General features: G+C 38.0%; 3 protein-coding genes across 20 annotated transcripts in view; 2 read left to right on the top strand and 1 right to left on the bottom strand.

Moving 5' to 3' along the window:
- The window catches only part of MIOS (meiosis regulator for oocyte development), a 52,617-nt gene extending 39,635 nt beyond the window's left edge, over positions 1–12,982 (top strand). For 6 of the 8 annotated variants that reach the window (XR_008558092.1, XR_008558091.1, XR_008558087.1 and 3 more), the window contains 3 exons: positions 788–917; positions 1,738–2,056; positions 12,806–12,982. Coding sequence is in view for 1 of the 8 variants with exons in the window: in XM_054726114.1 (XP_054582089.1) it covers positions 788–917; positions 1,738–1,834 (227 nt within the window). In the remaining 7 variants the exon portion in view is untranslated. Of the gene's footprint in view, positions 1–787; positions 918–1,737; positions 2,357–2,890; positions 3,691–12,805 lie in introns of those variants that run through there. The other 2 variants (XR_008558088.1, XM_054726114.1) reach the window with 2 other exon arrangements.
- A 7,761-nt stretch (positions 12,983–20,743) lies between these two features.
- On the bottom strand, positions 20,744–24,527 carry RPA3 (replication protein A3). 2 transcript variants are annotated; one of them, XM_054726488.1, is made up of 5 exons: positions 24,395–24,527; positions 23,741–23,873; positions 22,278–22,352; positions 21,378–21,486; positions 20,744–20,877 (listed from the first exon to the last, which is right to left on the bottom strand). In XM_054726488.1, exons 2-5 carry the CDS (start codon positions 23,840–23,842, stop codon positions 20,795–20,797), a joined length of 369 nt encoding a protein of 122 aa, XP_054582463.1. In that variant the 5' UTR covers positions 23,843–23,873; positions 24,395–24,527; the 3' UTR covers positions 20,744–20,794. The 2 variants fall into 2 exon arrangements, with proteins under 2 accessions (XP_054582463.1, XP_008146979.1); XM_008148757.3 differs by lacking the exon at positions 24,395–24,527 and having other exon boundaries at positions 23,741–24,156.
- Positions 24,107–25,764, top strand: part of UMAD1 (UBAP1-MVB12-associated (UMA) domain containing 1) — a 247,124-nt gene continuing 245,466 nt past the window's right edge. For 7 of the 10 annotated variants that reach the window (XR_008558143.1, XM_054726486.1, XM_054726481.1 and 4 more), the window contains exon 1: positions 24,107–24,236. The gene's annotated coding sequence lies outside the window, so the exon portion shown is untranslated. Of the gene's footprint in view, positions 24,237–24,270; positions 24,296–25,764 lie in introns of those variants that run through there. The other 3 variants (XM_028156529.2, XM_028156572.2, XM_054726480.1) reach the window with 3 other exon arrangements.

Here is a 25,764-nt window from a genome sequence, read left to right as displayed (position 1 = left end):
TTATACCAGCTTCATAGAGTTCTTTGGGAGATTTCCTCTCTTTTCCTATTTGTTGACAGAGTTTGTATAGGTAAAAATTACCTGTTCCTTCAGTGTTTAGTACAACTCTCTTGTAAATTGGGCTTGGTGTTTTTCTTTGTGGGAAGATTTTAAGCTACCAGTTATTTATCTAAAATTGTTAATTCAGATTGCTTCTTAGATGGTTTGATACCTTATATTTTTCAAGTGTTTTATTAGCTATGAAAGATGTAAGGAAACTTGTTATTTAGTAACTTTTCAACCTAACTAGATCCTAGCATTAAAATTACTATTCCTTTTTCTCTTCTCTTCTCTTCTCTTCTCTTCTCTTCTCTTCTCTTCTCTTCTCTTCTCTTCTCTTCTCTTCTCTTCTCTTCTCTTCTCTTCTCTTCTCTTCTCTTCTCTTCTCTTCGCTTGTTTACAGTATTACAAATAGTATTACATAGGTCTTTTTTTCCCCTCTCACATTGACCTCCTCCCGGCCTCCTGGCACTTGTGCTCACTGCCCTCCCCCCTCCCCCACCCCCACCCCCAGTGTCTTGTGTCTATTGGTTGTGCTTATATGCATGCATACAAGTCCTTCGGTTGATCTCTTACCCCCCCCCCCCAACCCTCCCCTGCCTTCCCGCTGTAGTTTGACAGTCTGTTTGATGCTTCTTTCAATATGATATATGATTTGTATTTTGACATAGCTTCTGGAATACCTTTTAAGAAAATTTGAATTAATATTATAATATAGTTATTGAAGATCATTTTCTTTAACCCATAGGAGGATCCAAATCAGATGAAAAAGTAGACTTAAGCAAGGACAAAAAATTAGCTCAATTTAACAACTGGTTTACATGGTGTCACAATTGCAGGCATGGTGGGCATGCTGGACATATGCTTAGTTGGTTCAGGTAATAATCACATTCCTTCTTTAATAGGCTTGGAGTTAGAGAAGATAAAGCCGATGGCCTTTTAAATACCTCAGGTTTATACAGCTAAAGGATGAATTTGTTCTTTCCTGTCACCTGAGTTAACAAAGGGGGCATCAATATTTCTATTATTAGATATCTTTTGTAATCTTACACTATAAAATTAAACATGTAATAAATGGTTTAAATATGATGTATGGGTTAAGTGTTTGAATAGCATTATTTTACTTTATTTGGGGGAGGATATGTTTACAGTTTTTCACAGTTAACTGAAGATCCTACTATATATAATACGTAATTGAATTATAAATTAAATGATAGAGTACATATCAATTACCTTCTAAATAAGCTTGTTATGTAGTAAGTACCTCATGCAATGGAGATTTTCAAGACCATATTTAATTTTTACCCTGAGCAGTGCTAGTGGCCTTACACTCTTTTATATTGCTGTAGCTTCTACACTCACTTTGTCACACTGGCTTTAATTTAAACTTGAGCACATCCCTTCACCTTCATAGCTGCAAATGGATATTTTGTTGTATATTTAGAAAACAAAGCCATTCAAGTTTTTAGTAACTTTCTCCCCATGTCAGCGTGGCATAAATTTCTAATTTAATGATTTTAATGTGTTTTTGTCTTTGGATTTGAATTGCTATATTTTCCCAAGTGCCATTTTGAAAAATTGCATTATAGACATAGATAAGTATGTAGATAAAGAAATGTACATATGTACCTATGTATGTATATATCTGTGTATATTAATAATTTAGATTTTTAACTGTTACTTGATCTATTCTTTTAGGGACCATGCAGAGTGTCCTGTGTCTGCATGCACGTGTAAATGTATGCAGTTGGATACGACAGGGAATCTGGTGCCTGCAGAGACTGTCCAGCCGTAAATGTTACCACCTACAGAAGAACCTTCAAGTGTGGAGCTTTCTAATAGATGACCTTCATAGCGCAAAAACATACCTCAGAACAAGTCACTCATGACTTTCCTATAATGGAAAAATAAATCATTCTATCAAATCAGCAATTTGATGTCTGGATGATTTTGATGTGCTTCACAGAGACAAATGCTGCTGAAATGGATATCAGAGTGTGTTCATGAATTCTCTTGAGTAGGTTGAAAAAGTTCATTTTGGAACAACTTTCTAGGGTTTTGTTGAAGTTATAAAAAAGCAGAGTTTCTGGAATAGCCAAGAACAGACCTTGAACCTTTATCTTCCAAGCTAAAAGTTGATATCTTCCAGTAAAATCAGTACACTTTGAAAATAGTACACTTTGAAAATGATCAATTCAGTGACTCAGATGATAGTTTAAACTCATCCATGCTTAGTTTCCTTTCAGATAAAATTAAATGTTGGATTTTTACATTTAGAATTGGAGAGCTTCTACCCAACACTGGAGAATAAATTTTATCAAGGTATGGTTGATATATATATATTTTTTTTTTTTTTCAAGGAGTTTTTTTCCCTTGTACTTTCATTTTAAGGTAAGAAATCTTTTGGCACAGACCACATTTTCTTCCTAGAAAGCCAAAATTAAGACTGTATCTTACAGATTTTCTGAAGAGAAAAAATTGCATCAGTTCAGGAGAACATGTTATACAATTTTCAGTTTCAGCCTTTTGCTTATCAGTGCCCTGATTTGCCTTTAAAGATTTCTCTCCCTATTAATTCATCTTATGCTCGTAATTTGGGAGCATTTTACTGAACACAAAGTCTGTGCAAGATTATATGTGATCAACCACTCAGCAATCTGTTAGTATGTCCTACTCTCAAATTTGCTCCTGTTTTGGGATGCTCTGTTTTTTTTAAGGTAAACTGGGAGATGTTGGGAGAAACAAGGTCACTTTGGAGACAATTTTGCTTTACATGTATGTTTCTATTAGTAAGTATATTTGGTCCAATTCATGGCCTTTATTTTAAATTTATTTTTCCCCCTTTTCACAGCTAGATAGAAGAGAAATATAAAAGAATTGTAGCTGCTTCTCTGTCATCTGAATATGCAAAGGACTGATCTGATTTTTATAATTGAAGGTGTATTCAAAAATAAAAAGAAAGTAACCCTAAAATGTAATTATTTTATGGGTTTCGGAGAAATACCTTGAATTTTAAGAGCTTTCATGTTAGCTGTTTTTACCTGATGAAACTAAGATCTATTTGAATAGTTTGAAGTGTGACCTAAATAATAAACAAAAATGGATTAAAATATTTTTTTACTTTTAGATATGATACAAAAGGCTCCTTTGTAGGAAAACATTGCATATCTGTCTCACCTAGATGATGACAATCTTCTTTTAAAATGAAAGAACTGGGAATAGCTCTAAAAATATATATATATTTATATATACATGTATATGTATGTACATATATACATACTATATACAGGCAATCCTCGGGTTACGTCAGACTCAATGTACGTCGTTTCATGGTTACGTCGCCATCTCCCATTTATTAAAAAAAAAAGTTCTGTCATTTCCACATATGTACATGTGTGCTTTATGTTTTTTATTATTTATTTACCACAAGTAAAGGTCAGGAATTGTTAATCTTTTAAATTTTTTTTACTGTTTCACTTCATTACTGCTGTGTATGTGCTCCATGTGAGTGACGTAGGTGCTTATATAGGTGGGTTCCGACTTACGGCGAAAATTGCGTTAAGTTGTGCCGTAGGAATGGATCCAACATAACCCGAGGACCTACTGTATGTATGTGTGTGTGTGTGTGTGTGTGTGTGTGTGTGTATATGTATATATATACACACACACACACACACATACATACACATACATATATATATATACACACACACATACATACACATACATATATATATATATATATATATACATATATATAAAATTTTTTTTAACGAATATTCCTATTAAGGGGCCTTTTTCAGTCTTAATTAAATCTTCCAGATTTCATTTTACTAACACAATCTTTTTAAAAATTGCTTCAATTGCATTGTCCCTTTCAAATTTACTGTGTCCTAACTATGAAAAGTCAGCTTTAAGTAATGTCAGACTATCTTATATATTTCAACTTTTCCTAGCTCAAGTAAGATAAAATTATTGAATGTATATTTAGAATAGGGTTATATCTAAAATATTTATAATTTTTGTAAATATAACACAAAGTCTACTATAAATAATCTTGTTATATAGGGTGACATTTTTAAGATCATTTATGTCTGTGTGTCAATTTCCTGATATTTTCTGTGAAGCCCAAATGTTCATACAAGATGCCTATTATGTTTGTTTTAGTTTCAGTGTATGTGGCCCATGAAAATAGACTTAAATTATTTTTCTGTTTTTATTGCTAGGTCACTGATATTTCTGTTTATAAACTCAACAAGATATTTTACCTAGATATGTTCAATAGAAGTGTTTAATAAAAATGTGTTGTTTTTTAATTCAATAAATCTGGGTTGAAGTCAACATTTCTAATCTAGAAATTATGACTCCTACAGATAATTCAAGAAAGTAATATTAATATTTAATTTGTTGACAGTTTTAATTTTGGAAGTAACTTTTTTTAGACTGTGTTTTTCAGTTTAATATGCTTTTCAGAGTGGTTATTCTTTAAAATCATCTATTCAAAAAGTAACCTTCTATTGTCAGTGCTACACATGGTAAGTATTAGAGTTACAAAGAATATAGTTTTGCATTTAATTGCATGACTAAATTTAATTCCAGTCACTCATTTGACTATAAATATTAAAAGAATGGGCTTTGAAATTTAAATGATAATATTAGCCTTATTATTTTGGCCAAGTGCCTTGACTGCTTTGATCTTCAATTTCCTCACATGTTTAAAGCAAGGTACAGAAATAACTACTTCATAGGGTGATGGGACTGTTAGGTGATGAAATAAACATGAAGTGCTTTATCCGTCACATATTAAGTGTTCCATAAAAGGTAGGGATTAATAGCCATTGTAACCTTAATCTTTATTGGTTACTTGTATGTCAGTACTTTTTAACTGAATTCTATATATATAAAAGCCTTAGGGACAATTTGACCAGTAGCTATGACATGCACTGACCCTCAGGGAGCAGAATATCAATGCACAGGCATGGAAACGTGGAACAGACTGATGAATCTCAGAGGGAAGCGGGGAGGGGAAAGAGCGGGAAGAGATTAACCAGAGATCTTATATGCATACTAGAGGCCTGGTGCACAAAATTTGTGCATGGGCGCAGTCCCTAGATCTGGCTGGCGATGGAAGTGTGAGTGACTGGCATGGAAGGGCAGGTCCCAGCTGACCTCTGGGCCCTGGACAGCACCTGGGCCCCCACAAGCCCCCTTCCGCCTGAGTCATTGGGGCCCCAACCCCTGCTGCCGCCATTGGTCGCCGCCTACTCACCTGCTCCACCATCCCACTGTAGTCCTGCTCTCATCGGGGCCCATTAGGGCCAGCAGCGCCTCCACTGCCGCCCACTGCTAGCGCCGCGTTGCTGGCACCCACCATGTTCTGCACTACCCCCTGGTAGTTAGCACATTTCATAGCAAGTGGTTGAATTCCTGGTCAAACTCCCGGTTGAGGGGACAATTTGCATATTAGGTTTTTATTATATGGGACTAGAGCCCAGTGTACCGGTGGGGTCCCTCGGCCTGGCCTGTGGGGTCGGACCACAACCGGCAGTCCGACATCCCCTGAGGGTCCTGGATTGCGAGAGGGCACAGGACAGGCCGAAGGACCCCACCGGTGCATGAATCCATGCACTGGGCCTCTAGTATAATTTAAATGAAGGACCTACATTTGTCTCAGAAGTGGGAATTTCCCAAGAGTTTGTTTTCCCAAATCTGAATAAATTATGGTATTTTCTTTGGAGATAGGACTAGCTACTTTTGTTTATCCTATATTTAGAATATTACTTTTTGCTTTTTGAAATCCTCTGAACAAGAACCTATGAGTTTAATGTGATATGAGTGAACCCAGGAATGAAAATTAAAATTTTGGCCAATCTCGATATTTGACCAGTAACTTTTTAAAACTTGAGGTTTTCATGTCTATTCAACTCTTAAACCCTGGTCTTAATGGTAGAAAGTATCCACTATTATCTCTGTAATCTTTCCTTTTCAGTCATTCTATTACACTTGATGTTCATTTAAGTTAACATGTTGGGGAGATAATGGCAATAAAAAAGGAAGTACACAGTGAGATTTGTTCTCCCTTAGGATAGCTGTAGTTAAAGCAAGTGGGCACTAATTAGTTGTACATGCCTAACAGTTGCTGAGATAAAAGCATCCGGGAGGTGGGCGAGACGTGTTACATGTTAGCTCAGCATCCTCATATTCATATTGAGTACTTGTGACCCACACGACCATGACAGAGGTGGGGTTAGCTGGACAGCTGCCCTTCTATCTAGTACTCTTAACTCCTTCCACTACATCATCTGCTTGTTTTCCTTCTTACCCCCAAATTTTATAAATTATTTTGCTAATTATGAAAAGCAGCACTTTAAAAATATTATTTTTATAAAATATAAATTATTTCAGAGTAAAGAGACAGAAGGAAAGCTTTCCAAATGTTTTTTAAAGCTAATATAACCTGCATATCAAATCATCCTAGATTGACAAAACAAGAAACTGATTTTACTTAGGGATATACATGATAAACTCGTAAGTGAAATAAATATCAAATATAACTTTATTAATGAGAAATAGTTATTGTTGGTACTTATTATCCTTACAATGCACGTTACCCTATTTGATCTCCACAGTAGCTCTATGAGCAGATATACCATTACTGTGTCCATTCTATGCATGAGGCAATTGGGATACACAGCTTGTAAATAGCAGAGCCCAGATTTAGACTCCAATACTCTGACTTCCCAGTCTGTATTTTTAATTACTGTTTATATATCAATGTAGTACTTTATGGGCTATGTATGAGAATAATTCATTATGACAGAGGGGTTTATTATATTTAGTATTAATATGTCAAAAGAGGAAAACCATGTCAATAGCTTTTTGGATGTAAAAGGCACTTGATAAAATTGAATTTGTTTTATCAACTGACTTAATTTGTTTTTGAGATTGCATTTTTATCATGCAAGAAAAATGTTTTTTCCTTCTATTTTACTATCTAAAATAGCTGGCTCATGCCTAATTCTAGAACTCTTCCCACTACAGAAAGGAATAAAACAAGGATCCTTCGTTACCTCAGTCTGCATATAGCAGTGCAAAAGAGGAGAGTAAAACAAGGCACATCCTTGCTTCTTTATCAAGTCCTTGGATTTAATATGGCAAAAATGCCATAAACATTTAAAAGGCAAGCGAGCTGATACACTACATGTATAACAAATATAATAACCTTAATTCAAAAAGAGCATTATTAAATCCTGTGGCAGGAAACCTGTCCTCTGTGTTTAGAATTTAGTTGACTATTGTCCAATTCGATTCAAAGTGCATTTTACTCAACTTATCCTATATAATAAAAGGGTAACATGCAAATCGACTGAACGGCAGAACAACCGGTCGCTATGATGCGCACTGACCACCAGGGGGCAGGCACTCAACACAGGAGCTGCCCCCTGGTGGTCAGTGTGCTCTCACAGGGAGAGCACTGCTCAGCCAGAAGTTGGGCTCACAACTGGCGAGTGCAACGGTGGTGGCAGGAGCCTCTCCCATCTCCACGGCACTGCTAAGGATGTCTGACTGACAGCTTAGGCTCAAGTGGGCCTAAGCTGTCAGGCAGACATCCCCCGAAGGCTCCTGGACTGTGAGAGGGTGCAGGCCAGGCTGAGGGACCATCCTCCCCCGAGTGCATGAATGTCGTGCACCGGGCCTCTAGTTTCTAATTCTATATAATAATCTATATAATAAAGAGGTAATATGCAAATTGACCCTCACACCCTCACACAAGATGGCTGCCCCCATGTGGTCAAAGATGACCACCACAAGATGGCCAGCAGGGGAGGGCAGTTGGGGGCAACGGGGCCGGCAGGGGAGGGCAGCTGGGGGCGACCGGGCCGGCAGGGGAGGGCAGCTGGGGGCGACCGGGCCGGCAGGGGAGGGCAGCTGGGGGCGACCGGGCTGGCAGGGGAGGGCAGCTGGGGGCGACCGGGCTGGCAGGGGAGGGCAGTGGGGGCGACCGGGCTGGCAGGGAGCAGTTAGGCATCAATCAGGCTGGCAGGGGAGTGGTTAGGAGGTGATCAGGCTGGCAGGCAGAAGTGGTTAGGGGCAATTAGGCAGGCAGGCAGGCAGGCAAGTGGTTGGGAGCCAGCAGTCCCGGATTGTGAGAGGGATGTCCGACTGCTGGTAGTCGGACATCCCCTGAGGGGTCCCAGATTGGAGAGGATGCAGGCTGGGCTGAGGGACACTTCTCCCCCAAAGTGAATGAATTTTGTGCACCGGGCCTCTATTAATTTAATAAGTTACTTATGTTTAAGCAGTGAATTCTGAACATGCATGCATGTCCAAGCGTTTAGAAAACCACTATCTGCATCCTAGGGGGCCTGACACTGTTAAAAATTATGATTTCAAAGACTGATGACATAATAGTTGCCCTGGAGGAGACGTATGTCTAATGGAAGAGGTTCATAAGCATAGTTTTTATCAGACTCAAATCTGTCCATATGAATATTTATAATTACTGAAATAGTATCATTTTAGAATCTTGTCTCTGTAGGCCAAAATTTCTAATTTTAGACTTTAAAAATTTATTTTCTAATTAGGAATAATCTGAGGAAGTAGGTGCTGTCCATACATTTTTCAAAAATGTAATTTTCTTGCTGATCTGTTAAGAGTGCAGTGTTTTGAAATGCTATGTTAAAAAGGTTACTTTTGGATTAAAGAATAATTTATGTAATTTCAGATATAGCAGCAATAATAGTAATTCAGTGATACAGTCTTTCATCATTCAATTTATGAAAAACATGTTGCCTTAACATAATTTCATAACTTGAAATCCAGATATAGAAATCTAATTAGTTGGGCTCTTAAACTATAAAGTCAAAGACAGGGTAGTCTGGAAGAGCATTTAAACGGATTAATGTCTCATGAAACAGGCATCTTTATAAGAATTCATGCATATTTGGGTCTTACATATTTTTATTTAGAGAGTATTAGCTCCTCTTATACATGAATACTATGTGGGGGATGGGCATATGCAAGAAAGCCTGGAGCTTGAAGTAGCAAATGTGAACATCCATATTTATTCAGATTTCTATCACCTTGCAGCCCCTTATTTTGCTGATAACCGTTTAAAGCAGTTGCCACTCTCAAACGGTAAAACAAAATACCCTTTTTAGAAGCAAGTAATTTGATAACTGATTATTTCATAATAAAAATTTGAATGGTACAAAGTTCCTGTGCTACATAACTATGTAAATTTTTCTCTGTCAATTTGGAAATTTGTATTCATTAAGCAAGTATACTTAATATTTATACAACTAAGGGTATGTATCTTTACTGTACATAAATGTTTCCCTAATAGATGAAGATGTATAAGTTATGGAGCAAAATATTCAGCAACTTGATAAATATGGGATATGTACAGGGTGTCCCAAAAACTGTATGCATATTTTTGAATATTTATTAATTCCAATGGGTTAAATCTGAAAAGAAGAAACATCAATTGAGGTATCAGCTGTTAAAGTGTGAATGCATTGTTTTGGGACACCCTGTATCTCTTGCAAAAATAATGCATTTTCTCTTCTGACCTTTTCCGTCTAGTTCTCAAAAATGGAATGTAGAGTTAGTTGTGATTCTTATGACAAATTACCATTTCCTTTAAAGACAGATTTCTGAAATACATACAATTCTTGATGAAAAAGATAATTCGGTGAATAAGATGCTGCTGGCTTCCAAAGAGAATATTCCTCTAGGCAGGACACATTATTTTCTCCTGGAGGGATCAGACACAAATTGGAGATAACTAATCTGGGACAGATTCTGAAGTCATTTGGGACTACTCTTTTGGTAACATTGTTCACTTAATTTGGTAAACGAATGATTTTTAGGTCTATTTAATTGTGTTATCTCTATTTCAGAAAATGTTACAGGAAATTAGAGACTATGCCTGTTTCTTCTGGGGACCTGAGAAATTAAGAATAAATATCATCCTTGCTAGTAAAACATACCCTGTGGGGGAAATTAGCCTAAAAGTTGTCCAGTAACTTCCCAGGTTTGCCTCTTTTACTTCTCTATTCTTTTAAAGTTCACTCCCAATATGTGGAATTCTACAGATTTCTAAGTAACTTTTAAAATATGCTAGCCTTTGAATGTGTGTATATTTGCTCAAGCAGAGACATCTGAGCAGGGTGAAAATGAATTCTCATAGAACTAAATTGCCAAGCATATGTGATGGAACTGTAGGGAAAAAGAGCATAACTTTAATCTTCAAAGACGCTTAAAAATAGCTCCACCATTATGCACGAGGCCTGACAATTGACATTTCTCATTTTGGCAGCATTCACCTACGGACCCCTATCAGCAACTGAACACATTCATCTCTGGGATAAATGATTAATGAACTGCCCATCATTTCCACTCCTTTCATAGCAAATGGTGGAGGCTTCAGTTGATCATATTGCAGCCATCAGCATCATTACTGAAATTGATTCTGCCACTAGAAGGTTGTGCTAGGACAGTCTATTAGCATTTAAATAAAAGAATTAAGTTATGGCATTAAAAATAACACAAAATAATCTCCTCTGAGTCACTCCTGGTAAGGTTATGTTTTTTCTTGTCGACCAGCATCAGAAAGCCTTAAGTTGAGGAAGGAAGCATGGAAGGCATGGGAGTGAAGTTATTCTTGTTTTGACTACAACCTACTAAGATATTCAAACTTCCCAGTGTCTTTATTAATCACTGTCATGTTAGTATGAAATGTAAATTTATGAATTTGTGCAACTTGCAAGCAATGGTGAAAATGAAGTTGCCAAATTATTGCCTTTAGTAAAAGGGTAGAGTTAGACATTTTTGAAAGGCCAGAATTAATCCTCCTGGAGAGCAGTTAGATTCTAACTGTTAGAAGATCTTGATTGACAAATGATACTCAGATACATTGAAATAAAAGTTCTTATTCAGCAAGATGTGAGAGTGAGGTGATATCATCATTTAGATGTCTTGGTGATATGGGCTGCATTTCTAAAGCAGATGGCAAAGAATGAGAGCCTACACAGGCCTACAAAAAAGTGGCAGATTATAATTTTGTGAAGTGATACACCCGAGGAAAATGATGGCATTTAGAACTTCTGTTTCAGCATCTCTCTCTGTTCCTGGGATTCCATTCTGGGGGTTCTCAAGATGACTGCACTTAAACTCCCTCCTCACCCACTTTTGTCTTCCAGCATGGCATGTTTTGTCCATCCCCCTTAAATTTTCTGTTACTGTTTCCTGTCTCAGCTCCCTCAGAATTTCCTGGGACCAGCTGTTTTATCTACCTCTGAACTGAGACAGCCACCTGAACTACATCATGCTGGTCATCCGATTGTTTTCCTCAGAGCTGACTGTTATGCGATGACATGGAGCCATCCTCGGTTTTTCTCTATCCAGTTTTTGCTACTGCCCTGTATTTGGTTAAGCTTCTTTCCAGATTCTAAGTAGTTAAGTTGTTAGTGATGGTATTGTGAATTTTCATCTTTTCCTGGTTTGTGTATACTTTAAGCTAGAAAAGACTGCTTTGAGGACTGCTACAGAGAACATTTTTATCCAACAATGATTGTTGTAGATAAATGAGACCTGTATTTTGAAAAGGGGACAGAATGTGGTTTATGGTAAGAGGAAACACTGCAAGGATAGGAAACAAAGAAAAACAAATAAACAAACAAAAACAAAACCAAAAAGCACACCACACATGGGAGCAAGAGCTCTACAAGTAGATCAATAACAAACTTCCTTTGTGTGTTGAAATTGTGAATTTGTGTGTTAAAATTCTCCATTGGCAGGTAATTATTTTCAGTTATGAAATAAGCAAGTTAGATCAAGGTGTGCTTGATCTGGTGGGAGCACCTTCCTTTGCCTGACACAGGCGCTTATCAATTACCCACTTGCCCTCAGAACCCTTTTCAGCAGAGTATTCCAGCCAGCAGATACCAACTGGTCAACATTCACCTGTTTGCTGACCACTGACTTGGAAAGTGACCTTTGAAATAGTTAACATCATGAATTGTTAGAACTGGGAGAAAGCTACAGGATCGTTTAGGGAGGTAGCTGTGTGCTAAACTTGAATTAGATGTCAGGTTTCTTGACTGTGCTCTTCTGTTTCATTGACAGATAAACTGGACCAGATGAATTTTCCCTTGTTAGTACACTGTATTAAATAAGAATTTTCAATGATTTTTAAAGCTAGTGTTTTATTATAAAAATAATGCAGGGTCATGCTAAAAAAAAAATCAAAAGTTAACAAAGTGTATAAAATGCAAGTAAATGCCCCACCCCTCTGCTTCATTAAATTCTCCCCACCCAGCTCTATGATCTACTTCCCAAAATTCTAATCTTCACTTCCTATGGGAAACTTCCTTAAAGTCCATATGCATCTCTCTGTCTCTCTGTTGGTATTTGCCTTTCTATTTTTGCATGGTTAAGGTCATATTATATAAATTCTCCTTGATTTTTTCCTCTCACCTAAAATATGTATCTTGTAGAGTTTTTCTCATTAGCCCATATACACCTACTTTAAAAAACAAAACAAAAAAACACTGAATAGTATGTGATTATGTATGTATATCCTCCCATTGATAGACATTTAGGGTATTTTTACCAACAATGCTGCAGTGAGCATCTTTGCATGTACATCTTTGGGTACTTGTGAGTAAGCATATCTGTCAGATAAATTATAAAGGGGGAACTGTGGAGTTAAAAGTTGCAGTGGTCTCCTCCTTATCTGCAGTTTTACTTTCTGTGGTTTCAGTTACCCACTGTCAAGCCTGATGGGTAACTTCGATGATCCAGGATTACTCGAAGCACATGGTCCTCCTCCTGACATATCATCAGCCAATAGTAGCCTAGCGCTACATCTCAGAGCCTGGGTCTTTCACCTCACTTCATCTCATCATGTAGACTTTTATCATCTCTCATCATCCATCATAAGAGGAAGGGTGAGTACAGTACATTAAGATACTTGGAGAGCAAGAGAGACTACATTCACATAGCTTTTATCACAGTATATTGTGATAATTGTTTTATTTAATATTAGTTATTGGTAATCTCTTATTGTGCATAATTTATATATTAAACTTTATCATGGATATGTATTATAGGAATGTCTGTTGTAATAATCATGCATGTGTGTGGCAATCTTCTAGGGGTTACTTATATGAAAATGTATCCTGAAGTAGTTTGAATTTGGTATGCTCTGCCCACTTTTCATTAGCCCATATACACCTAAACCACTAAATCCATCTACACCTAAACCACTCATTAGCCCATTAGCCCAAACCACTAAAATGTGTGGGTTGCCCTGGCCCAGTAGCTCATTTAGTTGGAGCATCACCCTGATACACCAAGATTGTGGGTTCGATCCCCGGTCTGGGCACATACAAGAAACAACCAATGAATGTATAAATAAGTGGAACAACAAAACAATGTTTTGCAATCTCTCTCTCTCAAATCAATAAATAAATAAAATGTGTGGGTTAAAATAAACAGTAATACTTTCATCTGTGTGCTGAATCCAGCTAAATAGAAATTACCAATTTTCAGGTTGTAATATATTACATATAATTGTAGCATATTGACAGTTATATATGTAGTATATACACGTGTAATATCCTATATAATAAAGATGTAATATGCAAATGGTCATTACGCCATAAAGCGTAATGACCGACCATGTAATGACTGGATCATGGATCAGCAGGAGAGTGGGGCAGCGAGCTACAAGCGGGCGGCGGAGAGCTACAGGAGTGGGCAGGGCAGCAAGCTATGAGGGGGGGGTGGGGGGCTGGAGGGAGCTACAGGAGGGTGGGGCAGCGGGGGGAGAGCTACAGGAGGGGGATAGTGAGCTACTGGCTGCAAGCTATGGGGGGGAGGGGCGGGGGGCTGGAGGGAGCTACAGGAGGGCGAGGCAGCGGGCGCAGAGCTACTGGAGGGCGGCAGTGAGATACTGCCGAGCTACTGGTGCATGGATTCGTGTGCAGGGCTACTAGTATTATACATAATATTGTATAAATATGTACCTTTTGTTCCCGTTGCAGGAAAAATCCTGCAATAGGATTTCCTGCTGCACTCTACCCCGCCTCCCCTCCGCCCTTGTCGCCCGTCCCGCCTTCTCCGCCAGCCCGCCTGCTTTTCCGTTCGCCCCCGGCCCCGCCTCCGCGCTGCCCTTGTCCCCCGCCCCGCCTTCTCCGTCAGCCCACCTGCTTTTCCCTTCGCCCGGCCCTGACTTCGCTCCTCCCTTCTCCCCCCACCCCCGCCCCGGCTTGCTTGCTTCTTCGAAGCTTTACTCCCTTCTGCAGCTCTTGGCTTCTTTCGATGCTGTCTTGATATGCAAATTAGCCGCCATCTTTGTTGGGGTAATTTGCATACTCATCCTGATTGGCTGGTGGGCGTGGCTTAGGTGTAGCGAAGGTGCGGTCAATTTGCATATTTGTCTATTATTAGATTAGATTATTGTGCAATGTATATTGTAATATATCCAAGGCCTATATGCATAAAACTTATTTGCTTGTGTGCATTCTTAAATATAATGGAAATTAATAAATTCATATCTTAGTAACAGTTTTCATAGCCTATAAACACTTAAATATTTGCACCTAAAATTTCCCTTCAGTGCTTTAGAATTTTTTTGCCAATAAGTTTTTCCTTTCTATGAAATAAGTTTTTTTACTTTAGCATACATCCCTTTTTCATTTTGAAGTCTGTAATCTTCATTATATAATCTGCAGGCTATGTATGAGTGAGCTAATCCACACTCCCCTCTGCTGGAGGAGGGAATGTTTTTCCTGTGCCACCATGGAATTTGCTTTGCAACCATTATTGCTATTTGTAACCAGATCTTGTGATCACAAGCCACGTGAAGCAGCTGTATTTAGAATCTGTTAAGAACATAGAAGGCAGTATAACTGTTTCTAAGTGACATTGACTTAATGATTTTAATTCACAAAAAATTTTAAAGTTCAAGTACATCAATTCAAATCATTCATATCTGACATATATTTTAGATAATTCCCTATGTTCTGTTGCTGCAAATGGCTGTCTTTATGCATCATATTTCCCAAACCCCTGCAGTTTCCTAACCTCATTTCCAATGAGATAATTTATCAGAAGACTTATCTCTAGATATTATTTTTTAAATTATTAGAAGCCAAATGTCATGTACTCCAGACTGTTTAGGGAGTCAGATCTGGAAGCATATGGTGCCTTATAATCCTTTCCAGCTTTGATTAAAGAATCATCAAATACATTACACAGATGGATATGTAACAGTATCTTTTACCAATTATTGTAGATGAATTTACAAATATTTCTTTGGCCTATTTTTCCTTTAAACAAGTGCTGAAAGAATCAACTTGAGTCATAGATTAAACAGGGAAGCATTATTTTTGTGTACATTATCGTTGGTATAGTTTTTGAGTCCAATGTACTAATAATGTATTTTCCCTGAATTGTTTAAAATATATTCTTCAATTTTCACCTCATGTAGATCTAGCTTGTAAAATAGAAGAGAAAAGAAGAAAAGCAACATAGAACATATTTTATTCATCTTGAAATGTTATTTGAAAGTTTTTCTTAAGAAGGGATAAAGCAGGCAAATACTAGCGCCAATTTTAGCAGACTAATGTTCCTGTGACAATGTCAGTAATCAATTGACTGTCCCATTTTACCTCCACTGATAACTCACGTTTACATTAGGAAAAATCACATTTTATGAATCTATGATGAGAAAACAGGGAAAGGATAAAAGCCTTTGCAGCTGTCTTAAGTTCTCTCTCTCTCTCTCTCTCTCTCTCTCTCTCTCTCTCTCTCTCTCTCTCTTTCTCTCTCTCTCTCTCTTTTGGAAATAAGTGGGGTAGAAATAAATATAGCTCATCCTCAGTTATTTACATGACTTAATCATAACTACTGAGAGTGAAGGAAATTGTTGAGTGGGTCAATTCTAGGTCAATAGGTTCCAAAAGAAAAAGAAGTCTACAGATACCCCTGGTTTGGAAGCAATGATTTCTAATTCCTTGCTCCTCCTTTGGTCTACAGTATGTTCATCTGGAAAACATTTAGTCATTTTTGAGGAGATTCCAAAATGACGTAGCCCCTGGTCCACTGTCTGCCTCTCATAAAAGGTCAAATACATGACCAACTAACGGCATAACATTTCTGAGCCATATGGAAGAAATAATTGACTCAGTGGGATCCTGATCACTTAAAAGAATAGATGCATCTCAAAAAGAAATATATTCTCTCACGAAGCCCAATGTTTAGCTTCTCAAAAGCTAAAGAAAAATTTAAAGTTTAAATGAAATGTGACAGTTTCTGATTTTCTGTAGGGTAATGCTACATTTATTGATGCAGTATGGCTTTAAATAATTGAATGTGAAGTGGAGTTGAACCAATGAAAATTAGTGTTAACATCTAAAAAACATTTTAAAATACATATCTATAGTAAAATAATATTAAATTATCTAGCTTTTTAATTAGTGATTATTCAGTTGAAGAATTTCTTCTTGCTCATTATCTTTAAAGATTCAGATGACATGATATTAAGGTCTTTCAATGAAACCATTCATTTAAACCTACTATCTATAATAATAAAAGCATAATATGCTAATTAGACCGGACAGTCGAACAACCTTCCAGACGTCCTTCCTGATGACCTTCTGGACAAAGCCAGGGTTGTGAGGGCCGAGGCAAGCCGCTAAGGCTGTGAGGGCCAAGCCTCTTACACGAATTCCGTGCATCGGGCCTCTAGTTATTAAATAAATGTTATTACCTTAACACAATATTTTATGGTGGGAGATTCTTAATGGCCAAAATAATTGACTTAACTTTCTTTGGTTATAGTTCAAACGCCTGTGAAAAATAGTCTTTTAAAAAGAGGGGCTAATTAAGTCTCAGTGTCATCTATGACATTACCCATAACTATTACGAAGCTCATATATTTTTCTTTCTCCCAACTTATACTATTTTTTTGAGAACTGTTTCAAAGTTTCATCATGAATATCACATTCTATAGAATCCACAGAGATTGTTGTTCTTTACCTGCTCACCTACAAAAATAATCAGGTTGAAAGCTTTTTTATTCATATGTGAAAGCCACTATTTTCAGTCAGAATCTCTAAGAACATGAGGAAATGCTACAGAATATCATGCCCTGCTGTTGATGTTCTATAATATGTAAAGAAGAAACAGTGGCATGCTAAGAACAAATTTCATCCTCACTGTCAAGATGAAGATATTACACTATAAATTGTTCATAGTCTACACCTCTGGTCTTAATTAGCCAGCTCAAAACCCTATACTGTAGGTCAAATGGGGTCATGAAGAACATAAGTGGCTTACCTCAAACCAACATCACAATTAGAAAGTAACTTAAAACATATGCTTTATTAGTATTCTAGATTTAACATTACCTTTATAGGAAGAATAACTTGTGGTACCAGGATTATTATTTTCCTTTCAGCAACAGAACAGAATAAAATTCCATGTGAATTAAATAAGGAAGAGAACCAAATTGAAGTTTCACTAAATAGAGCCTCCAGAATTTGGTTGTTCTTAATCAAGGTGGATTTCTTCAAAACTTTAGACTAATTAAATGTTAAATAAATCTGAGTTGAGACATCTGTAGAGACTATGCTAAACTGCCATAGATTGAGATTTAATAGAGGGCAGGGACTTTGTTTATATGTATCTCTAATAATTAGCCCAGGACCTGACACAAAATATTTGTTGAGTGTCTTAATGCATGTTAAATTAACACCTCAAAAGACAATCTTGAAATTTGATAAATTTAGTAATAATACTAGTTTATCACTCAAAGAACTTACCCAATGAAGAGATGCTTTCAGAGTTATTTTAATGTTGTCTTTATCAGATGAAAATAAAAATTGTCATTTGAAGAACATCTCTAAAATTACTACTGAAGACAACCATTTGTAGTTCATCATCTGTCACATTAGATTCTGTGTGATACTGCTTTTAGGATATAATATTAGGGGAAGGTTTGATTGTCCCAATGAATTTAAGGCTATTAAAATTCTGTGGCCTATTCTTGTTCCTTCTTTCTCCTAGCTTCCCAGGAACTCGTGGAGCTAAGTTTAATGTCATTATATTTCCTGTTGTTTTTGTCAGTTATCATCTTTTTCATTGTCATAGCCTAATCCTTTTGATAAATGTGATATATTTTACGAATGTCAATGTTTTATCCTCAGTCCTTATTTTCAATGGTTTTCAGCATTATTGGCTACTCTTTGAAACTCTCCTTCCTTGCCTTTCATGATATTCTCAGTCAACAAATACCTATTGAGTGCTTACTAGGTATCAGGCGCCATTGAGTTTCTCCTAACTCAGTCACTCTCCCACTGCTGTTCCTTAAGTGTGCAGCCCCCCTTTCATCCCCCAGTTCTATGGTTTTCTCACTCTGTATGCTATCCCTTGATTTAGAAATACAATCCCTCCCTTGAAATGTTTGGGGCCAGATGTACTTCAGAATTCAGAATTTTTGGATTTTAGAAAGGTCATAGATTTACCATATGTTATGTAATAGCCTTCCCTGAAGAACCCTACCTTCTAATCAAATATATTATTTCTTCAGTGAAACATGAGCATTTACAATAGTAATATAAAGACTACAAGTAGCCCCATTACATTTTTAGTCAGGTTTTGTTGCCAAATGAGTTTTGTCCCAAATTTGGGAAAAAGCTTTTTGGTTTCAAATCATTTTAGGCTTTTGAAAGTGTAGAGAAGGAATTGGTAGATCTTAAAATATTTTAGGCATGGTCTCTCTCAAATCTCTATCTGGTCCTATATTTCCAATGCCTTTTGCACATCTTCACTAAAGGGCCTATCAACTACATAAATTTGTATTGAAGTGAATTTATTGCCTCCTCACAAATTCACCTCATCCTTGGTTCTTAGTCTAAGCTCCTTCTATCCATCACTGTGTCCTATGGAATCCAATATAATTTACTCTGAACTCCTTGCCTCTTATCCTTTGCCACTTCACATGTTATGGTTCAAACTTTCGTTCCCTCTCCTCTCTGCCTTGATTGGATAGATTTTTTAACTATAAATTCTTTATAAGGACCTCTCTTTAGTGGAGAAGACTAATGAAAGAACTGGTTAAATCAATTAGGGAACATTTGGCACAAATCAATTAGGGAACATTTTGCAACCATTAAAAAGAATGAGATGGCTCCATGTCAATTGCCAAAACATATTAAAGGAGAAATACATGTTGCTGAACAGTATATTGAGATGCTATAGACAGTTTATCTATGTAGAGAAAGTTCTGGAAAGCACATCTATAGCAGTGTCCCTGGGAAGACAGTAGGAACTTTACTTTCTGACTTTTCTAGTGTTTAAACAAAAGCTGAAAAAAGGTTATCAGTAAGTTAAGTGTGATAAAGGTATAAAGAAAGGAATGTAACTTTAAGTACCTAATTCTGCTTGCCTAAGTTAGGGAAAGCTTAGATAATGTTTTCCTTTGGGCACAGAAATAGACATTCTAGTCTGAGCAAATAGCAAGTTCAATAGCACCCAGATCCTAAAGGGTCTATAGTGGGTTCCAGGAATGGCAACTGGTGCTGGAGGGTAGTTTCAAGGGAGTAGAATTTGAGACTGAGGTGGGCATAGTCAGATTGCAAAGTCCCTCAAGTATTAATTAGAAATATAGACCTGACCTAGTCAGTGGAGACTCTTTGGAGGTTTATTAGCTTTTTTAAAATAATTTTTCATTTTGGAGCAATTTTAGATTTACAGAGAAGTTGCCAAGATAGTACAGAGATCTTGTATAAACCCTCACCTTTTGTCTCTCTTCATGTTATCTTATGTTACCATGGTGTATTTGTCAAAACTAAGAAACCAACACTGGTATATTATCATTAACCAAACTCCAGACTATTCAGTTTTTTCTGTTCCAGGAGCCTATCCAGGATCCCACATCATACTTCGTTGTCATGTTTCCTTAGCTTTTCTACGTGAGTTTCTGTTTTCATGACCTCAACAGTTTTGGGAGGTAGTGATCAGTTTGTAGAATGTCCCTCAATTTGTGTTTGTCTGTTTTCTCATGATATGACTGGTGTTGAGGGTTTTTGAAAAAAAGAGGTGAAGTGCCTTTCTTATCACATTGTATTAGAGGGCACATGATGTCCATGTCATCATTGATGTTCACCTTGATCACTTGGTTCCTCCATTGTAAGCTTCCCAGGAAGTTTTCCTCTGGTTTTTATTTATTTTAATATTTTTATTGATTTTTAGAGAGGGAGACAAATACATTGGTGAGAAGAAACATTGGTCAGCTGCTTCCTGCATGTCCCCTACTAGGATTGAGCCCACAACCTGGGCATGTGCAAAAGACTATATGATTCTATTTATATGAAATGTCCAGAATAGGCAAATCTGTAGTGATGTGTTAAGTTTGTGCTTGAATACCTGCCTAAAAAATAATAACATGACCAATAGTATCATTTAACTTTTTATTAATAAAACAGAAAACTAAAGTCAGACAACTGCTTTGTTTTTGCATCTGATCTGACCATATGCCAGATAAGTGAGTCTTTATGAGGAGGTAGGAGAGAACTGTCAATATACCAGTTCCATTAAAAATGGCATACTGGAACATCTAATAAAGTTAGGTAAATGAACTTAAAAAGAGAACAAATTAAATATTAAAAATAACAAAAATCTATCCCTCAAATATCAGGGATCTCCTTTAATAGTCTTCAATGCAGCTCATTTGCAATCGAGATCAATCATATTGCATAACCCCCAAAGGAAAAAACTGAGGGAACTCATGGATAATTTTCACAGCTTCATTGTAAAGTCCAAGATCTGAAAAAAACATTTTAGCAAACATTTAATCTACAGTGGAAAGTTGTAATATCAATTATTATATAAACATTTCTACCTCTTTCTCTTTTACCTCCCCTTTAAAGGTCAACTTATTTTCCCAATCCATCTTCTAAAACTGAGATATGGACCATCATATTTATTTAACTAACTGGCTTCAAAAAATGAAAGAAATGGGGACAGGAGATCATCCATTGTATTGTTGTGCTTTAGGTATTATACATTACTTGATGGCTTTAATCCATATGTTAAAACAAAACAAAAAAGATTAACATTATTTTTGTTTGGCTTAAAAAATTATTTCCACAAATATTAAACTTGACTGAGTTTCTTACAAATACACACACTACTTAGAAGCAGGGCAAAATGTACTCCCATTTTCGAGATCAGAAAATTCTAGAAATTGAAAATGTAGCAGGACTGAGACTAAAGAATAAAATCTGTTTTTCTCCTAAATTCATGAAACTAAATGCTTTATTTACCAAAAGGATGGTTATCTTCTTTAAACTGGACATAAGATGAGCACATAATGGTTGCCTTGGCTGTTACTCTTCCAACTACTTCCACAATTCCAGAGATTTCTTCATCAAGCTAACACAAAGAACAAAATACCAACTTGATGTTATCACATTTCAGTTGATAATGAACTCGGAAAATTGTTATCTTTCATTTCATTTAACAAAATAATTAAAAATTTACCAATGCCGAAACTGAAGTGCAACCTGTTAAAATGTTTGAGTACTTGCTGTTAGCATGTTACAAATCCTATTAACCTTTAGCTATAGCTCCAGGTCCAAAGATATTAAATTGAAGACAAAATCACTTAAAGATACTGAGACTGTCCAGCATTTTTACAAGGAGTAATTTGTTCAAAAAGACCAATGAAAGGAACCTTCTATTACCTTGCACAGTATATTCTGTATACATTAACCAAACAGCATATGCATTTGTCTTAATAAAAGACAATAAAAAATAAATATAAAATGTAAAAACAAACTGACAACTGAAAATATATGTAAACAAAAATAGAAAACAGTATTTAAAAAAGCATCATCTTCATGTTTTCTTAAGGAAGAAAAGTGATTTAAACAGAAGATTTACCTTACATGATTTTATGGTCTTTCAAAAGACATGAGAATTGTCACCTAGTATTTAAGAGATGTATTTTTTTAAAAAAAATCACAGAGTCCAAATAATCATTGGTTAGACATGTAAAAGGGAAATAGAATGTAATACAAGGACAAAAATTGACTTTTACAGCCAGGGAAGTTTTACAAGCTGATCCTTTATACATCCACTCCAAGAACCAAAAATATCAGCAACAAACCAAAACAAGATGTAGAATTAGCTCTAATATGCAGAGAATTAATACTTGAACGTACAGGCTCCATCAACTCAATGGTTGCACTTTTCCCTTCTCCATCTGAAAGAATAAACATTTTTCCAGTGGGATGAATCTAAAAAAGAAATACACAATGAAAAACATCCGACATAAAACCTTTAAAATCTAATTAAATAAAAATATTAATTTGACAAAAGATGGGTAGGTTGACCCAAACTTTTGTAATAGATACATGTGTGCAAAGCAATCGTTTTTGAAGTTTATTAGGTTCAAATTATAATCTTGTGTTACTGTATCCATTCAAAGGACCCCATTATGTTTCAGTTTCCTGATTAACACCTTTTTTATTACAAATATGTCCTGTATTTTTATTTGCTATATCACACAACCCTATGCTAAAAACTAAAGGGAGTCCATACTAACTAAAAATGAACTCTGCCGGGAACCATGATTTAAATAGTACATATTCCATGGAGGGTATGTTTTAAAAATCAGGCATGATTTAGTAAAGAGAATCAGTTGTCAAAAGATCTGGGTTCTAATCTTGTGAGACAGCTGCAAAGTCTGCAGTCAGATCTGTTTTGAGTGCTAGCTTTGCTACTTGATGTGGTCTTGAGCATTTTTTGTTTGAATCTTTTTAAGTATTTTCTTTTAATCTTTATTGTTTAAAGTATTACATAGGTTCTCTTTCCCGGCCCCTCCCCATTAGCCTCTTCCAGTTCCCCCCATCCCCCCACTTCCATGCCCTCACCATCGCATTATCTGTGTCCACGGGTTATGCATACATGCATACAAGTTCATTGGTTGATCTACACTACTTCCAAATTTCCCTACCTGTGAAGTCATAATAACACCTATTTCAAAAAGAGGAGAGGTTGTGTGGCTGATATTACTAAGCCTTTATATAATATTCGTTTTCTTTTAGCTTTCTAACCTGGTTCATCGATTCTGGGACTTTGGGCCTGTTTCTCACCAGAAGGATGAAGGGGCTGCACTCTTAACACTGGGATAAGATAACAGCTGTGGGATCTGGAAGGGACCGTCGAGGAATGTTTTATCGAGAAGTGACTTCAAGGAAAAACGAGGTTTGAGAAGGAGAATTGCAGAAGAGAAGAAAATCAGAAAATCAGACTAGCCGTCAAGTCTGGCTAAACTCAAGTATCAAGAAAGTAGATGTGGGAGTCAAGTCTACAATTTCTTTTATGTCAACACAAACAGAACCAGGGTGGGGGCGCTAGAACTTAGAATGGAGCGCATTCGCAAACGTTGCTATTCCGCGCCATAAAAGAGGCGCCAAAATGGGGCTGCCATAGCTATAAAGTGTGCAAAAATAAAGCAACCGGGAGCGCAGTGATGCTAAGGCTTTCCTTCGGTCCTCCTTCACCCTGCGTTGCTCGTCCTTAAGGCCGCCCCCAGGCAGCCAAGGGGTCCCTTCCCCTCCCCTCCCGCCACCTCACCCGCCACGGACTACAACCGGGGAGCCCGGGCCGCGAGCGCGCACACCTTTTCCAGCCTCCCTACGAAGCAGACGGGCCGGTCGATGGACTGCGCTAGCATGCTGGCGTTGATACGCGACTTAGGCAACTCCATCACCTCCACCATCATCGCAGACGGAGATGGGCGGCCGGCGGGAAACCTGCGGCGGAGTGAAACAGCGGCTCGCGGGCGTCTATGGGGCAGACTTCCCTGGCACCAATCGGCGGAGACCAGCACTCTGGCTCCACCAATCAAACGCGCGGAAATCTCGGCGGGACTCACGGTCTCCACCAAAGGGACCGCGCAAGGAGGGACGCGAACGGAAGTGGGGAATCTGCTGCTTAGTGACGCGCGGCGTCCCGGAAGTGGCCCGGTCCACCTGGGAGAGGGCAGTGGAGGCGGGGCTCGGGTGGGGCGGGGCCTGAGGCTCCCTCCGCTGATCTCCGGCCTCCCCGAGGCCACTTGACCCCGGAAGCAGGGTGCGGGGCTCCGGTGCGGCGGGACCCTGCGGTGCGAGCCTCAGGTACCTCTTCTCGCGGGAGGCCCCGCAGCCTCACTCTTTACCCTTCTCTCCGCGGACGGGTGAAGAGAGAGAGGCGGAGTCGCTGCCGTCCCCGGCTGTTCGCATTTCCCTCTCCCCCCCGTCTGCCAGGTTCTGCGTGGGAAGGGCGTGATTCTTGCCTGTGGAAACCTAGCGATGGGGTTGTTTTTGATACCCGCCCTCCTAGAGGTGGGAAGGGGCGTCGTCAGTGATCGCCACCGCCTGGGCCAGGCCGCCGGACGCGCCGAGGCGGAGGGCTGGAGGTTTCCTTCCCCGGCTGCGTCACTTTCCCTGTCAGTTTCCCCGCCTGTAGGAAGAGAGGCCGGCCTGAGGACCGCCGAGACCGGTTCTGGTGCCCACGGTCTGGCCACACCGCGGAGGTGCAGGTTTTCTCACCTCCGTGCCAGCAGTGTCTGGGAGCATCTGGGAGTGGGCCGACAGGGGGAAGGACCTCTGGCCTGGGAGAGGGGACGAATTTAAATTACGGCGAGGTTCGGACCAGCGGCGCTTCCTGGCCCGTCCTTTCCCCATCCGCAAAATGAGCGGGTGGATAATTTACCGTTTTGCAAAGTAAATTGCAACTGTTGTCCATAGGGTTCACGGACCTTTCTAACTCCTCTGCAATCTTTTCCGCCATTGCTCTCCGCTCCCCAGGACTCTGGAGGGGAGATCTGGAAGATAACCTGTTTCAAGGAGATCTCCCTGGCTCCTGTGGCTGTTGATTTTCGTGTTTTGTTTTTGTTTTGTTTGTTTTTTGTGTTGTGTGTATGTGTGTGTGTGTTTGCCGATTGGTACCTGACTTGCCAGGGATATTCCAGAATGAGTGCTCATAAAAATACCTGCCAACAGTGCTGCAGAAATTGGAGAACACTTTTTATTGGATATTACTATTTTGGGGGAACTTAGTCCATGAGTTTGCCTAAGGCACCTTAGTTGACATCTTTCAAATTCAGGGACCTATCTGGAGCCTGAAGCAAATAAGATCCTTTTGAGACTTCACTGCAGCAATTTAAAATGGAAATCTAATGTACCGTAATTAAAGGATAGCCTATCTCAGTGTTTACTTGGCAGCACATATATTTGTCTTTTGATGTTGCTGTCACTAAAACAAAATTAAACAATTTCGTTAATCGATACAGGGTGTATGTCAATTGGTCTATAAAAAAGTTGTGATTCTATTGGTGCAAACCAATAAAGTCTATATTTTTTCCGAAGACTTACTGTCTTTTGCACCTTAGTATTGCTTTAGAAAACAAGTCAATATGCATTATATAGGGTAGGGTACGCATGAATATATTCTTTAATAGCAATCCTTAAAGTACCAGATGCTAATATCATTGTTTTATTACAGTTAAAAGACCACTCTTACCTTCCAACAGCGTTCTAAAAAATAAAATATCAAGACAAGCAGGAAGATAATTTAAAACATCCTTTTGGATATATTTTGAGTCACTTAAAATTTATTATGTAATAATACATCATATAGAGAAATGTAAATATGACCAGTATG

The sequence above is a fragment of the Eptesicus fuscus genome, chromosome 14, assembly GCF_027574615.1.
Source record: "Eptesicus fuscus isolate TK198812 chromosome 14, DD_ASM_mEF_20220401, whole genome shotgun sequence".
Lineage (NCBI taxonomy): Eukaryota > Metazoa > Chordata > Mammalia > Chiroptera > Vespertilionidae > Eptesicus > Eptesicus fuscus.
The sequence above is the reverse complement of the archived record's forward strand: the minus strand, read 5'-3'. Positions and strand labels throughout refer to the sequence as shown.

Coding starts and splice junctions, on each gene's coding strand:
- RPA3 (XM_054726488.1), bottom strand. CDS start 23,842: ATGATGGTGGAGGTGATGGAGTTGCCTAAGTCGCGTATCAACGCCAGC. Junction 22,353..23,740: donor TCGTAGGGAGGCTGGAAAAG/GTGTGCGCGCTC, acceptor TTTCTTTTTTAG/ATTCATCCCACTGGAAAAAT. Junction 21,487..22,277: donor CCATTGAGTTGATGGAGCCT/GTACGTTCAAGT, acceptor TCTTTGTGTTAG/CTTGATGAAGAAATCTCTGG.